The following is a 17,521-nucleotide window of genomic DNA, read 5'->3' as shown; positions in this document are numbered from 1 at the left end:
GTTTTCACTCTTTTGCAACATGATCATCATTCTAACAAGACAATTATTTAACGAAATTGAATTGATTGGGTGATGTGTTTTGGGTTTTTCTTAGTTTCGGTCATTATTTTTGCTTGTACAAGCATAAAACCTTTCACTTTGTTTGTTTTTCTATAAAAATTTAATGATTTGTTTATTTTAAAGCGTAAAAAAAACTGGAAATGATAATAAAAGGATGTTTTGTTTGTTTTTTGAGTAAATAAACAATATTTTTAGTTTTTAAGTGAATAAATACATGATTTGTTTGATTTTTCATCAATTTTGTTAGTATTTTGAGTTTTATAAGCATAAAACCTTGCATTTTTCGTGTTTTTGTATAAAATTTGCTAGTTTTCATCATTTGAGACATGAAAAAGCTTTAAAATATTAATAAAAATGCATTTTGTGGGTTTTTAAGTGAAAAAATATCAAATTTGTTTGATATTTCATCATTTTTGTTAGTATTTAGGGTTGCATAAGCAAAAAATCTTTGTTTTTACGTAAAATTGTTAAAATTTGTTTGTTTGGGACTTTAAAAACCGTTAAAATGTCAATAAAACATTAATTTTTAAGTTAATATATAGACAATCTATTGATTTTTTCTTTATTTTTAGGAGTATTTTGGGTTGTATAAGCATAAAACCTTTACTTTTATTAATTTTTACCTAAAATTAATACTTTTAATTAATTAAAAAACACTAAAAACGTATAAATAAATCAATATTCTTCATTTTCAAGTAAAAAATATAAAATTTCAGCTTGTAGAAGCAATAAACATGAATTTTACTTAAAATCTTCAATTTTTATTCATTTATTGTAAACAAACATAAAACCTCCAATTTTTTCCACCTGAGATAAAACTACAACACCTGTAGCGATGATTCTGCGTGGGGGCAAGGTGTGTGCAGTCCTGCTGGCCTCTTGACTTCTTCGTTCTGCGCACCGCGTCAGTTCGAACAGTCTTAGCGCGAAAGACGGTCGCGTTTCCTCCTCTCCGCCGTTGTTCACCGCTATAACGCGTAAAAAACAAGTTTAAACAAAACATGCGGACATTTTAATCAATAGTTGCGTAACACTTGGATTTATCACAGTGGATAAAGCACGAAAAACACGCAAAAAGGTAAAAATAACAAATTTATTAATAAACAAATCAAATTCGTCATAAATTAATTCGTTTTTGTGTGTTTAAACAGGTTAGTTGCACGAATTTCTCTTGGAAACCGATAACAACCGAAAGGTAAACAGTTAAATGATTGATTCGTCGTAAATTTACCGGTATTTTATCGAAAATATTCAGTTTAAGACGTTTTAGAACTTCCGGCATGCATAATCCGTGTAAATAGGAGAGTTTATTGAATTTTTAAGTGTAGCCTCTTTAAATCTCACATTTTCGGCCTTAATTTATGCTTAATGTTTTAATTAGAGCGTTTTAATTCCGTTTAATTAGAAGATGCGAGCTTGAGACACGCAACGGTACATTCGACGCGCTGTTTTACTTTGATTTCGGTTTACTTGGTCAGTTATGAAATTATTTTGATGTTTTTTGATTGTACAAGCAAAAGTATCACAGGAAATTATAAAAATCATTGACTATTAGTTGATAAATGTATTATTGTTAATATTTAAAGGGTTTTTTAAGGTTTTCAAGTAAAAAGCTTTATAATTTGAAGTAAAAACAAGTAAAATGAAAGGTTTTATGCTTGTACAATCAAAATTACTAACAGAAATATGAAAAATCAGAGAATTACCAAAGAAAACTTGTTTTCATTGATGATTTACAGATTTCTGTAAATAAAAATTGAAAAATTGAATTATTTGATGTAAAAACAAGCAAAGTGAGAGATTTTATGCTTGTACAATCAAAAATACTCACTCGACAATCAACAATATGTTTTTATTTACATATTTACGTCTTTTAAGGTCTAAAATTGCTTGAAATTGTAAATTTTATGTAAAAACCAGTAAAATGTGAGGTTTTATGCTTATGCAACCCAAAATACATACAAAAATAAGAAAAATCCGCAAGAATTACTAAGAAAACTTATGTTTATTGATATTTTTAATGTTTCTGTAGTTAAAAGTTGAAAAATTGAATTATTTTATGAAAAAACAAGCAAAGTAAGACGTTTTATGCATAGGCAACCCAAAATACTAACAAAAATAAGTAAAAATCGAAGAAATCTTATATTTATTCACTTATAAACTAAAAAATCATAATTTTATTCATATTTTAAGACCTTTCAAAGTCAAAAACAATAAAATCTTTAAATTTTTAATTAAAAACAAGCAAATTTCAAAGTTTTTTGCTTGTACAATCAAAATTACTGTCCAAAATACCAAAAATCAAACGTTTTTCTATAAATTTACGCTCAATACTTAATTAAACCGTTTTTAATTCGAAGATGCAAGCTAAAGACACGCAACGGTAAACCCAACTTGCTCTTTTCCTTCTCCACACTTTACTCAGCCAGTTATGAAATTACTTCAATCGGTAAATGGTAAATTTACCAATTAGAAATTGTTCAAGCTAAAGAATGTGCGTGACCGTATTTAAAATACCAATGCAACACTTTTCTCGCAATCGTTCGATTGTACGTTCGATCAGACACTTGCAACTGGAGCAAAAAGTTGTTCTTCATTCAAAGATGGCCGCCGCGCCATGTCTAATGACACTAATAACACTAATAACACGAATTCTGCGTATGTACAAGCCTAATACCGTTGTATTCTCGGTGATTTCGTGTTTAAAAAGTTGTTTAACTTGATTCCAGTGCGGTAACATTTCATTTTTTCGGTGACAATTCTTCCAAGGTCATTTTACTATCATTGGCGTCACCACGCACCTCTCACACCATAAATTGCTGCGATAATTCAGTTAATAAACGATGCCTTTGTTGGTGTTGTTGTTGTTGTTGTTGTGTTGAAAGAAGAAATGCGTTGGGAGTGTGGAGAAAGCAGATTCTTCTCTTCTCTTCTCTCTGAAAGACGTTTTAGTTGAGTTAATCTTCGTTTAGAAGCATTCACAGACGATTCAATGTGTGTATTGACATTTAACCTTTTTGTTAAAGACGCAAGACGTGTATAAATAACATCAAGGTGGAAGACTCATCAGATAAACACTTTTTCAAATGGTTTCCGCTGCGTTGTTAATAGCTACGATGGCAATTTATGCTTTTATTTGCATATATTGCATATTGCGTTAGTTATGCAACCACATGTACACGTTGTATAAGATGTGCAGCTTGTTCTTCCGGGTAAAACTGAGTAAAGTTAATAGTAAAACACGTAAAAACAAATAAAAATTGAATATTTTTAGTGTTTTAGGAGTTAGATATAAAATTTTATTGATTTTTGATTATTTTTGTTAGTATTTTGGGTTGTATAAGCATAAAACCTTGCATTTTTCGTGTTTTTGTATAAAATTTGATTGTTTTGTTGATTTGAGGCATGAAAAAGCTTTAAAATATTAATAAAAATGCATTTTGTGGGATTTTAAGTGAAAAAATATAAAATTTGTTTGATTTTTCATCAATTTTGTTAGTATTTTGAGTTTTATAAGCCTAAAACCTTGCATTTTTCGTGTTTTTGTATAAAATTTGCTTGTTTTGTTCGTTTTAGACATGAAAAAGCTTTAAAATATTAATAAAAATATGTTTTGTTTGTGTTTATGTGAAAAAATACAAAATTTGTTTGATTTTTCATCAATTTTGTTAGTATTTTGGGTTTTATAAGCATAAAACCTTGCATTTTTCGTGTTTTTGTATAAAATTTGCTAGTTTTCTTCATTTGAGACATGAAAAAGCTTTAAAATATTAATAAAAATGCATTTTTTGGGTTTTTAAGTGAAAAAATATAAAATTTGTTTGATTTTTCATCATTTTTGGTAGTATTTAGGGTTGCATAGGCATAAATCATTCACTTTACTTGTTTTCACATAAAATTTAATTGTTATATTAATGTCAGACTTTAAAAACAATTAAAACAGTAATAAACATACATTTTCTTGGGTTTTAAGTGAATAAATACCAAATTTACTTATTTTTCTTAGTATTTTTGCTTGTACAATCATAAAACAATCATTTTTACGTATTTTCACTCAAAATATTCAATTTTTCATCCAAATTCAACCAAATAAACATAAAATCCACCATTTTTAGACCTAAAACATTCAAATTTAATATTTTATCATTTTGTAAGGTTATGTTAGGTTAAGTAAGCAGTAAATGTTAAATATTACACTTCTGGTATGGCTGGAATGGCCGGCATGATTCAAAGAACAGTTATCCGAATCCGCCTCATCTCTACATGTACGCGTACGCGTACGTGATGCGAACGAGAAGAAAACCAGCTTCTTGATCTTTTTTACGCGCTGCGCGCCGTTATTACGTGCATCGTGGTCCATCGGGGCTGGTGAGGAACTTGAATTCAAGTTCAAGGACGTCCCGGGACAACCCGCCTCACCACATATTATAAGTAATAAGTAATAAGCATCGAATTCAGTGTGGAATTGGTTCAAACTAGTGTTATGCTAACGGTCCGTGATTTGAATCATAATTCAAGACGTGTGGTGGAATTAAGACGTGTGTTGGTTTTGAATTAGTCAAGAGAGTGCAAAAAATAAATCGTTACTGTTGCGATTATCATAATTATTGCGATGCATAAATGGAGAAACGGTAATAAATGTTCAACAGTACATTTATTGCTCAAGAATATCTTTGATTTGTTTGATTCAAGACGTTTTCTTATTTTCATTTCGAATTGAACATTTCCCGTGCATTACGACACTTCCGTCCTTTCTTCTTTGCTTTTTTGTTTGGTTTTTGGCGTAAAAACAATCACTATTTACATTTTACTTCCTTTGAGAGAATAGAATGCAGAAAATGCGGCGAATTTCTGCGATTTTATTTGTTTTGGAGTGTATTTTGGGTTGCCTAAGCAATACACTAAACATTTTTCGTATTTTTGAGTTAAATTTGTTGTTTTTGTTCATTTGAGACATGAAAATCTTTTAAAATACTAATAAAAACACATTTTGTGAATTTTTAAGTAAAAAAATACAAGATTTCTTTGTTTTTTCTTAGTTTTGTTAGTATTTTGGGTTGTCTAAGCATATAACCTCACTTTTTTGTGTTTTTATATCAAACTAGCTTTAACCCGCGGCTTCGCTCGCGAATATCTAAAATAATGAAGTTGCTTCCGTACGCGTCTGTAGTCACAGAAGAAGTAACAATGAAGTAGAATGGCGGGAAGTTTAAAATGGCTGAAAGTATTGAAGCCACCTTTGGCTCCGGCGCCCTCTAGCGGCGATTGGGCTACGAGCACCGCCGACTTGACCGCGCTAAGGATGCTTAACTAGAGATCCTAGGGTGCTAGGATCTCTAGGAGCTATCCTGATGACATGTGGCAGCTCTCAGCGGCATTCGTGCTTCCAACCTCACAACGCACCGACACGTTACTAGCAAGCCCAACCTCTCAGAACACCGTTGACAGCTAACCTACGCATCAATTTGGCGCAGTCGGTAGGATACCCAAGATCTATGAAGATACCAAATTAATCCAAGACTCGGGAAGCACGTGTCCCAAGATGGCCGCTCCCGATCTCCAGAAATACTCGGGACACAAGACCGTCATTCAAGCCGAGTTGTGGCTGAATCTCTTTGAAGTGGTTAGCCACAGCCAAACAGATAAAGAGAAGGTGGTCATGCTCATGAGCTACCTCGTGCACGACGCGCTGTACTGGTACGCAATAGACGTAGCTCCACGAATGGGCTCCATCACATGGGCGGAGGTCCGACACCAGTTAATCGCGCGGTTTGGCCGTCCAGTGCCCGTCCCGCTGGTGCAGGCTCAACGCCGCGTCCTAGAGCTCGCAGAATCACGCGAGTCGTGTTACAACAACAAGATGGGCTTCGGCGGCACGCCGCCGTCGTCGATGCCGCTCAGCCCTGGCCCGCCGACCAATTATCACATGGACCCACCACCGGTCGGCCACCACCTCAGCGGCATGGGTCCGCCGCCCAGTATGGGCCCGCCTAACATGCCGCCGGCGACCAGCCCCCTTTCACAAAGTAACCATCCGCATGACGATGGGCCGATGCCACCGCCTACCTCTACGCCCAACCCGCATCATCCGCTCACCGCTGGCCCGCCGCCACATGAGATGATGGATAACGACAGCCACCCTGTCGATGTCGACTTTCGCCAGCTCACGGTCCATCGACGGACCCCTGGCCACTCTCGCCAGCTCACGGTCCACCGACGGACCCCTGGCCAATCTCGCCAGCTCACGGTCCACCGTCGGACCCCTGGCCGACTACAACAAACCCACGACGTCGACGTCGGCCGCATCCCCGATGTGGCTCACCGCATCCGCCTCGAGCCGGGTACCGCACCCGTCGCCCGCAGATCCTTCCGGCACTCCCAGCCAGATGCCGAAGCCGTCCGCGTCCAGGACACCACGGGCCCCGCTAAGGGGTCCACGTCTCCACCCTCAATGTCGTCACCACTGGCCCCGTTGGCACGCCGATTGCCGAGGGCTCACAGCAGTCGACCCTCCCCAGTGCTTCTGCGACGTCCGGCGAGGATCCGCAGTGCACGACGCCCAAGTCCCGCAAGAACGACATGGGCCAATACAACCATCCCACAACGCCTCAGAGTACCGTGTCTTCTCCAGGTGTTGCGAGCATGAACTCGATGCACGAAGTACACGAGATCTGCAGTCCCAGCTGGCCACGCACCCCTGCAAGTCCAGTAATTAATACTCATCGGCCGCATCAGGAAACCTACCGTTCGAAGAAAACGGATAGTCTCGGCAAGTTCTATGAAATGGACGACAACACGGTTCGCCGAAGAAGACTAGACAAGCTGCTCGCCTTTATGGAGGTGCGCCGCACGCCGATCACAACGTGTCCGACGGCCTCGAAGAACCCGCTCGACCTCTTCCGGCTGTACATGTTTGTGAAGCGACGTGTTCCCTGGCACCATCCCACGCGCCATAAGTTCTCGGCTACGAGTAGTGGCCCCTACGTAGTTCTTCGGTCCCTAGGACCCATGCAATATCAGTTGGAGAGGTTCTGCGAACGGACCTCGCTTCGAGAGGGGAATGAAGCCACCTTTGGCTCCGGCGCCCTCTAGCGGCGATTGGGGCTACGAGCACCGCCGACTTGACCGCGCTAAGGATGCTTAACTAGAGATCCTAGGGTGCTAGGATCTCTGGGAGCTATCCTGATGACATGTGGCAGCTCTCAGCGGCATTCGTGCTTCCAACCTCACAACGCACCGACACGTTACTAGCAAGCCCAACCTCTCAGAACACCGTTGACAGCTAACCTACGCATCAGTATAGTCTATGGAAGTATAGTGTACAGTCTCCATAGTGTAGTCAATTGGATTTGATGTTGACGTAGCTGTCGGTAATACAGTGTGATAATACAGTGTGATGGTACTATAGTACTTAGGTTTGAGCTTCATTGCTGGAATGCTAGATGGCGTTAAAGTAGTCAAATAGCCAGATGCAGAGGAATTATTGGCTAAACAATGTCTTTATTTTATTTAAAAAATAATTTTTTTTTTAAAAAAAAGTAGCCTAAAACCATTCAGGGACCACTAAGAATATGTGTACAAATTTTCATAATGATCGGTTAAGTAGTTTTTGCGTCAAAGTGTAACAAACATCAGAACTTTCGCATTTATAATATTAGTAGAGATATAATGTACAGAAGTGTATAGTAGGTTGCCTATATAAAATGTCATCGATAGACACAGGGTCGGGGACTGTGAATGTTTTTAAACGCGTTGTGAAGGTGAAAAATAACCTAAAACGTGATATATCATGTATTTAAAGCTTTGTTTAACTTGTTTTGCTTCTCTTTGTAGACACTTAACATTTGCTTGCGTTAGGCTTGGCTTTGGTGCGGCCATTGCTTCATCATAATTGATCCGATGTGTAAAAGTGAAGAGAATGAAGACGCTTCAAAGTTAATAATAGTAATAACACGAATACACAACACGAACAATGCATATTCACAATATTGAAACGAAATGTTTTGTTTTTTATGAAATAATCGAAAGGAAAAGAAGAAAAAACATAAAAGTTGTGTCAACTGTGGAATGCGGTTCTTTGCCTGCCACATTCCACATTCTTTCGCATTCGATGCGACACCACGCATGCGTAATAAATGTAAATCGTGTATTTTGGGATGAATAACCTTAAAGTAAAAAGATTTGGACATCAAATGACTGAATCACGAATCAAATTAGTTTAGAAATGCTCGAAAATAAATCGCGCATGAAAGTTTCATCACGATTTTATTGCTAATTATAAAATGACGAAAGTAAAATGTATAGAAATTAAATTTACTACTTCTTAAGAAGATTCTAAATGAAATAAAGTAGTAAATTGATAGAAAAAACAAAGTAAAAGTTCCACTGACACAATTATTTGGATTTTTATGATTGTACAAGCAAAAATATTGACAGAAATACGAAAAATTAGAGAATTACTAAGAAAATTGATTTTTAGTGATATTTTACAGGTTTCTGTAGTGTAAAACTGAATATTTTAATTATTTTATGTAAAAACAAGTAAAGTAAGAAGTTTTATGCATAGGCAACCCAAAATACACACAATAGTAAGTTTTTCAAGGTTATAATAACCTAAAATAAACAAAACTTTGAATTTTATGTAAACATTAAAAATCAACAGTTTTGTGCTTGTACAATCAAAAATCCATAAAATTAATGAAAAAAAACAAAGTAAAAGTTCCACTGACACAATTATTTGGATTTTTATGATTGTACAAGCAAAAATATTGACAGAAATAAGAAAATTCAGAGAATTACAAAGAAAATTGCTTTTTAGTGATATTTACAGGTTTCTGTAATTAAAAACTGAATATTTTAATTATTTTATGTAAAAACAATTAAAGTAAGAAGTTTTATGCATAGGCAACCCAAAATACAAACAAAATTAAGTGAAAATTTATTTTTATTTGTGTTTTAAAGGTTTTTATAGCCTAAAATAAACAAAACGTTAAATTTTTATGTAAAAACAATAAAATTCAATAGTGTTGTGCTTGTACAATCAAAAATACTGACAAAAATATCAAAAATCCATCAAATTAATGAAAAAAACCAAAGTAAAAGTCCTACTGACACAATTTTTCTGTTTTTTTCTGTTTTTTCTTCCATTAATTGACGATTATGAGTACTTAAACACAATTTATTAACAACTAGACAGTAATTAGCGTAACGGCCACCCATTGTGCGCGTTGACATTCTTTGCCATTAGATTTTACCACGCGTATTGTATTACTGGTTGCCTCCAGCTTTCATTCGCAGGTGAAAATCGCGTGCGGATAAATATAGCGTTTTCGTGTGCGGCCTGTCGGCAAGAAAGCAGCAGCAGGGCACATTTTGCTACGGGTACGACTTGTTTTCTATTGTGCCGCCTTTGCGGTAGGCGGGAAATGTAGGTTAGGTTTACGACGTCGTTGGCTGCGCTGCCGAAATGCATTGAATGCAGCCGTGTAATACGATCGGACCTATTTATGTGCACGCACTGATTGTTGGTAATAAGAATTGGTAGTGCACAGTGTCCTTATGCATGTTAATTTTTAGGTCAATCGGGAGATAATATATGCAACCACTCATACATCAATAATATGTATAAGGTTTTTTGCTTGTACAATGAAAAATATTGATGAAAATGAGAAAAATCAAATTTTGTTTTTGTTTACTTAAACATTGACAAAATGTGTTTTTATTAATATTTCAAGGGTTTTTTATGAATAAGATGAACAAAATTAGTAAATTTTATATAAAAACACGTTTTATGCTTAGGCAATCCAAAATATTAACAAAACTAAGAAAAAATTAAGAAATTTTCTATTTTTTTTACCTAAAAACACACAAAATATGTTTTTATTTTTATTTTAAAGGTTTTTCATGCCTCAAATTAACAAAAACAACAAATTTTATACAAAAACACGTAAAAAGTAAGGTTTTATGCGTATGCAACCCAAAATATTAACAAAAATGATGAAAAATCAAACAAATTTCGTATTTTTCACTTAAAACTCACAATCCCTACTAATATTATAAATGCGAAAGTCCTGATGTTTGTTACACTTTGACGCAAAAACTACTTAACCGATCATCATGAAAATTTGTACACATATTCTTAGTGGTCCCCGAATGGTTATAGGCTACTTTTTATTTAATAAAAAAAATATTATTTTTTAAATAAAATAAAGAAATTGTTTAGCCAATAATACCTCTGCATCTGGCTATTTGACTACTTTAACGCCATCTAGCATTCCAGCAATGAAGCTCAAATCTAAGTACTATAGTACCATCACACTGTATTATCACACTGTATTACCGACAGCTACGTCAACATCAAATCCAATTGACTACACTATGGAGACTGTACACTATACTTCCATAGACTATACTTTCAGCCATTTTAAACTTCCCGCCATTCTACTTCATTGTTACTTCTTCTGTGACTACAGACGCGTACGGAAGCAACATCATTATTTTAGATATTCGCGAGCAAAGCCAAGATGTAAATCAAGACAATTGCGCGTACTACAAATGACATATTAATATAGGCAACCAATCATACACTTCTGTATGATGTATGTAACTATATAGCAATATATAAATAAAACAAAATGTAATTCAACACGATACGCATACAGCTTGAAGTCAAACAAGTTGAAAAACGGTTAATGTTATAAAATAGCGGTGCGGCTGCCCGCCGGCGATGAAATGAATGAGATGCGGAGGATGCGGACGCGAACTGACCGAAGAAACCAACTCAACGCAACTTATACTCAAGTATAAGTGCGTCGAGTGTAAACTCAACTGAACTCAGCCAATACATAATAACTAATAACCTATATACGAAATATTTCATTACATTACAATCTAGGTTATGTGTGCCTAAGTGAGGTTAAGCACCTACTCACAACATTGTTCACATCCACACACAATATTTGCACGTTTTTTTTATTATTTACTCAACGTGTTTTCACATTTCTTTCTCATCGTGATCTTTATCGCATGATATTTTCACACCGTGCTTGTAATAATACCGCCATTGTGTTAATTAATAAGTGCTTCAACCGTTTGTCCTTGACAGATCACGAATGTCAGTTGGATTCTATTCTAATAGAACGCAGTGAGACACGGCAGAATGCGAATGATTGTACAAATGATTGCGAAGCCGGTGAGATTGCCGATGACTGCGCGTCTCGCAGCCGCTTTTTCTTCATCTTCGCCGTAGTATGACGCGTAGATACTGCTGTGTCGACTTCCGCTTTTCCTCGATGATGATCTCGAGTTGTTTGTTTCGCGACTGCTTGTTCTATGCATGTTTGAAATCAAAATTACTACAATTTGTGTAAAATTTCGTCCGAAACTGTTTCACACCAACAATTTGATTGATTGACAATTTGAAATTAAAAAAAAAACATGAGAAATTTTGTTTCGCACACCGGAAATATTAAAAGTATCAAAATATCAAACCAGAACGGATGTGTAAACATAAATTCAATTTGTTTTTATGTTTGACGTTGCTATTTGTTGAGACTTTGACGTAGAGCAGTGAAAAATATCAATTCCATGATGAATCGTGTTAGATTGGCAAAGGAAGCAGCGAGAATGCTGCGTCAAGAAGTTGATTCAGACGTGATGAGAGAATTTGCGCGCAATGGCGTGATAGGCAACTTGGTCGGCTTCTTGATGGCCATTGGCGTCATCCGTGTATTACCACTTGTCTGCGGATATTGAAATTTTACTACAAAACAAGACAAACACATTATTAAACAATCAATACATCAATCACATTCAATCAACACATGATAATCTATTAATAAACTAAATTAAATCAAAAATAATTGATTTTTTAATGTTAAAACCAACATAACCTAAATTTAAGGTGTGGTTTATTATATGTTGAGTAATATTTAAATTTATTACTACCTCCGATGAAGATCAGTGAGATTCTCAAGAATTTTGACCTTTTCCGAACGCTCCCTTTGCACTAGTTGCATTATTATTCGCAAATGTTACAATAAATCGTGATTTGTTGCATTCGAGGCGCACAAAAGCCGCTTAAACGAACAATGGATGAGATAATGATGAGTAATAAACATAAAAATGGTGCAATCTACGAAATGAAAATGAATTTGTATCGATTTAGCGCTAATCTTAACAAAAACCAGTGAAAAAAGCTTAAATATTCACTGGTACGTTGAGAAAATTTGTTTAACACTTAAATAATGAGTCAAAATAAATGTCAAGGTAAATATCTGCATGATGAGACCTCACCTGATGCGATTCTGTTGAATTTCGTAAACAAAAACGCTCAGATCGTGCGTGGTATTGCATTAAACATTAAAAACGTGTGAGATTATAATTATTTCTCATGAGAAACCATCAAAAATTTTAAATTTGGAGTTTTAGTCATTAAAATATGTATTTTTCATGTTTTTGCATGATTTTTGCAAAGTCTAGACACTTTTTCATAAATATTTAACGTTTCTTTTGTCAAATAATAACAAAACAAAGATTTCTACGATAAAAAACTATTTTTGTTAGTTTTTTAAATAAAAACACCATACAACACTCTGTATATTGATATAACCTCATTATAACCTCAAATTATTGATTTTTAGATGTTTTTGCTGCGAATTATCTTCAAGTTTCTCCTCATCTTTCTCCGAATCAAATTTTTACATCTTTTTAAATGATTTTTGATATTTTTGTTACTTTTTTGGGTCAAAAATCAACACAACACTCTGTATATTCATGCTATAACCTCAAATTATGAATTTTCAAATGTTTTTTTGGTAAAAACACCAAACAACACCCTGTATATTCATTTTATACCTTATTTAACCTCAAATTATTGATTTTCAGATGTTTTTCCTGCGGATTACCTTCAGTTTCCTCCTAATCATAACCTCATCATTCTCCGCATCGAATTTCTACCGTCCATGCACGGAAATCTCACGTGAATTACGCCTGCCATGTCTCTGCGCCATCGGCCCCGTCGAATCCGTATTAGACGGCAACTCAGCCATCAGCGTCGACTGTGACCGCGTGGTATTCCCCGGAGATTTCCCCAATCTCCCCTACGGTGCCCCAATTGTCACCTTCCGTCAAAGAAACGCTGGTTATCAAGCGCTGCCAACGCAAGCTTTCGCACAATCAGGTTTACCATTAAGATCTTTGGACTTTTCCGGGAATTCACTGCGCAGACTCACAGACAGACTCCTGAATGGCCTCCAGGATAAACTTCTGGAGTTGAGGTTATCTGATAACCTCCTCGGGGATACTTTGAACCCGATTTTCTCCAGCAGTGAATTTCATGGTTTGAAACACTTGCAATTGCTGGATTTAAGTGGGAATTCTATTAAGAGTATAGAGGAAGGTATCCTAGAGGGGTGTGAGAACCTCCAGGAGTTGTTCTTGGATAGAAATAGCTTGACAGCTGTCCCTGGAGCATCCCTGAATGGACCCAAAACGTTGCGGATACTTAGCATACGTGAAAATCGCATAAGTAAGTAAAAAATCAACTAAAAAATGGTTTTTATGGTGTTTTTGAAGGTACCATCAAATCCGGCGCGTTCCAAGCTCAAAAAAGTCTTGACATCATCGATTTAAGTCGTAACCTTGTCGCACACATTGAAGGTGGCGCTTTTGACCGCCTAGATCGCTTGAAATCACTTAAACTCGGCCATAATCGACTTACAAAATTCAATAGTGATGTGTTTGATGGTGCGGAGCAACTGCAACAGCTGGATTTAAGCGAAAACTTCATCCAGGAGTTCCCCACGGTCGCATTGAAAGCCTTTCATAACCTACGATACTTAAATCTGTCATCTAACCTCATACAGGTAACCTAAAAAACCAAAAAAACTTAAAATCATGTTTTTTAATGAATATAACCTTAGAATTTAGATAATAACGACCTTATCTCGTTGATATCCCTCTACCACTTGGATCTCAGCCGGAATAACATCGCAAACATCGTCCCGGGAACATTTCTAGGCCTAAAACAACTCAGAAGACTTGATATAAGTGTCAATTCACTACGAACGGTAATATTTTACAACTAACCTTAAAATTAAAGTAGAAACCTGTAATTTTTGTTGTGTTTTGTGATTTAGATTGAAGATGACGCTTTTGAAGGCCTAGATAACCTTGAATATCTAAACCTCAAGGATAATAACATCCTGCTCATCCCAGCATCAGCTCTGGGTCGCCTTCCGAGGTTAACTAACCTCCAATTGGATTACAATCGTGTCGCAGCGCTATCTGGTGACATTTTACGCTCGATCGCCAAGCAGGTGACTACTTTAGTGTTATCCAAGAATGTAGTTCGTGAATTGCCCGCTGCGACCTTCGAATACTTCCAACAACTGCAACATTTAGACTTGACACGTAACCTGCTGGCAACCCTCAATACAGACGCGTTCTCCGGCTTGGAAAACACCCTGTTAACTCTATCAGTCTCACAAAATCGTATCAACACACTCGCTGGAAGTCCTCTGTCAATGTCAAAGCTACAAAAATTAGATTTAAGCGATAATCATCTCAGCGAACTCGCAAGAAACGCGTTTTCTGCTTTACCATCACTGGTACACTTGAATTTATCGCGTAATTCACATCTAGGCAACATTCCACAGGTGCTAATGCATAAATTAGACAATTTACGCGTTGTAGATCTTTCCCACATCAATTTAAAGACGCTAACCAGTGATTTATTCGCGAAAAACTTGTTTTTGAGTCAAATTTACCTCAACGACAACGAATTGAGCGAAATACAAGATGGCGCGTTCTTTAACCTCAAAAATCTCACAATCGTGGATCTATCACGTAATAATATCAACAATATCCGCCAGGGGGCGTTCGTAAACGTGATGAACATCAAAGAATTGTATCTGAGTGGCAATGAATTGACATCTTTCAAGGGAGAATTCTTTAATACCGGCACATCGCTGGAGATTCTCGACATTTCACACAATCAACTCTCTTATTTATTCCCTTCATCGTTCAGGATCCACCCAAGGTTGAAAAAAATCATCGCATCGCATAATAAATTCAATTTTTTCCCTGCTGAGTTAATCGCTACACTACAATACTTAAATTATGTGGATTTAAGCAACAACGCATTGAAAACCATCGAAGAATTAGATTTTGCGCGGTTGCCGCGCCTGCGCACACTTTTGTTAGGTTATAATCACATCGAGAGCATAAACGAGATGTCATTTCATAATTCCACGCAGTTACAAGTGATTGACTTGAGTTACAACAACCTGGAACGCCTGGGTGAGCGCACATTCGAAGGTTTAGTACGTATCGAACTACTTAACCTCAAAGGTAACCAATTGACAGACCTACCAGAGACGATATTCGAACGTGCGCGTGTACAAATGTTAGAAAACATAATTCTCGCTGAGAATAGATTCGAGCATGCGCCGTTGAAGTCGTTGCAACGACAATACTTCTTTGTGAATTCCGTTGATCTGTCACACAATGAGATCGTGACAATTCCGACAGATGACAGCACAATGGTGAATATCAAACGTCTTGATTTATCTTTTAATCCTCTGAGTGCGGAAACAATCGAGAGTATCTTCGGCGAGCCTAAAACAGTCAGGGAATTAAATTTAGCCGCTACGGGTATACAGAGTGTTGCGCAACTGGAAACACCGTTCCTACACGCGTTGAATTTGAGTTACAACAATATTTCATCATTAAATCATAAAATTTTTGAACGTACCACATTGTTAGAGTCTCTGGATGTTTCCAACAATCAATTAAGTGATTTGAGTAAGTTTTCAAGCATCTGGAACGTGTTGAAGAGCCTCCAAGCGTTGAATATCTCCGGAAATCCGATTATAACCGTCGGATCTAATGATTTCGACGGTTTGAAATCATTAAGATATTTCTCGATGAATGATTTAGTTGATTGCACGCGTATTGAGAAGACCGCGTTCAAATCCACGCCGAATTTGTCGGTTTTACAAGCGTATAACTTCCCAAAGTTAGGTTATCTCGACGTACCTGGGTTGTTGCAACATCTACCGTCATTGGAACGTGTGAATATTGAGGTTAAGGACGCTGCGGTTGGTAGTGATCAATTACAAAGCATTTTACACCCGCGATTACGTGAATTAGGTCTGCATGGTTCTAGGTTACGTAGCGTGAGTTCTGGAACATTGTCAGGCCTGAAAGGACATTCGGTTATGATTAGGTTAATGAATACGTCATTGACAGCCTTACCTCCAGCGTTATTCTTCCCTGTGCCGAGATCCAGCCATGTTAACCTTGACGTCACTGGAAGTCAACTGTCAACGTTGAATCCACAACTGTTAGTGACACTGGATGATCGACGCGGTGACTTGAAAGTTTTGGGGTTAGAAACCAATCCTGTCATTTGCGACTGTGGCGCTCGTGCGCTGCGACGTTGGTTGCCTACACACATGACGACGATACGTTGTTCCGCGCCTGAGCATCTCGTTGATAAATTACTCGTGGAAATTGGCGATGATGAATTAACTTGTGATCCACGAAAGATAACAACGACTACAACAACGACGAATACACCGGTGAAGACCACCCGATTGATTCCGAAGACGACCGAACCTGAAATTATCTGGTCTATCGCAGCGACGGAGAAAACGAAGACTAAAACACCGAAACCAGCGACACCTGTTGGTCAATCAACAATAAATAATGATGATACGTTGATTATTGGTATTGTTGGTGGTGTGGTGGCGTTTATCACGATTTTAATCATTGTTATTTGTATAATTCGTTTGAGAATGACTGGGAATCAGTATAGAGGTGGGCCGTTGGCAAATGGCGGACCTGTTGGACCAATGGGACCAGTGTTAGGTCCAGGCAGCAGTTGCGCCACCTGCAGTGTTAAAGGTGCACCACCAATGTACGCTGTCCCACCACCGTATGGACCTGGCTATGCTGCTACATTGCCGCATAAGATGAACATGTCAGGCCCGCCTACGTCACGCACAGCGTACTCTACCATTGGTCGAGTGCCGTATTCACAGCCCTACTTTATCGCAGCCTATCCGTCGGACGAGAAAATTTATCGGTAATATTTAAGCATCAGGGACATTTATGGGGGAATTATTTTATACAATACGGAAAACAATAGTACAAATAATTTTATATTATCATATTTGATGTTAACTTGTGTACGAATTGTGTTTCTGTAACATTTTGTACATACAGGCATGTTTTATTAGTTTCCTTCTAGAATTAACGATATTTCGTAGTAATTATTTAATTCTTTAGATTTCAGAGTGTTTTTACGCAGATTGATGTTTTAAATGTACATAAAATTTATGTTGATTGGATTTAATATATAAAAATATAGATTTTTTAGTTTTTTTGCTTGTGTTTTGGTCGGACACTTGTAGTGATTGATGTATATATAGGCAACCAAATATACACCAAATCGACC

The 17,521-nt window shown here is 36.9% G+C and overlaps 1 protein-coding gene and 1 long non-coding RNA gene across 2 annotated transcripts; one reads left to right on the top strand and one right to left on the bottom strand.

Moving 5' to 3' along the window:
• Positions 1–973: 973 nt before the first annotated feature.
• LOC135800427 (chaoptin) lies at positions 974–17,447 on the top strand. The gene is made up of 5 exons (XM_065313663.1): positions 974–1,138; positions 12,946–13,588; positions 13,636–13,925; positions 13,983–14,129; positions 14,199–17,447. The coding sequence occupies exons 2-5, from the start codon at positions 12,946–12,948 to the stop codon at positions 17,151–17,153; spliced, it is 4,035 nt and encodes a 1,344-aa protein (XP_065169735.1). The 5' UTR covers positions 974–1,138; the 3' UTR covers positions 17,154–17,447.
• Positions 11,014–12,144, bottom strand: LOC135800442 (uncharacterized). The gene is made up of 2 exons (XR_010550153.1): positions 12,007–12,144; positions 11,014–11,821 (listed from the first exon to the last, which is right to left on the bottom strand). It is a non-coding gene; the product is annotated as an uncharacterized lncRNA (long non-coding RNA).
• Positions 17,448–17,521: the final 74 nt, after the last annotated feature.

This window comes from Atheta coriaria, unplaced genomic scaffold, assembly GCF_025399875.1.
Source record: "Atheta coriaria isolate IRGN ID8LTWV9N9 unplaced genomic scaffold, Caltech_Dcor_3.1 hic_scaffold_10_pilon, whole genome shotgun sequence".
NCBI classification, from domain to species: Eukaryota; Metazoa; Arthropoda; class Insecta; order Coleoptera; family Staphylinidae; genus Dalotia; species Dalotia coriaria.
The sequence above is the reverse complement of the archived record's forward strand: the minus strand, read 5'-3'. Positions and strand labels throughout refer to the sequence as shown.

Coding starts and splice junctions, on each gene's coding strand:
- LOC135800427 (XM_065313663.1), top strand. CDS start 12,946: ATGTTTTTCCTGCGGATTACCTTCAGTTTCCTCCTAATCATAACCTCA. Junction 13,926..13,982: donor TGTCATCTAACCTCATACAG/GTAACCTAAAAA, acceptor ATATAACCTTAG/AATTTAGATAATAACGACCT. Junction 14,130..14,198: donor GTGTCAATTCACTACGAACG/GTAATATTTTAC, acceptor TTTGTGATTTAG/ATTGAAGATGACGCTTTTGA.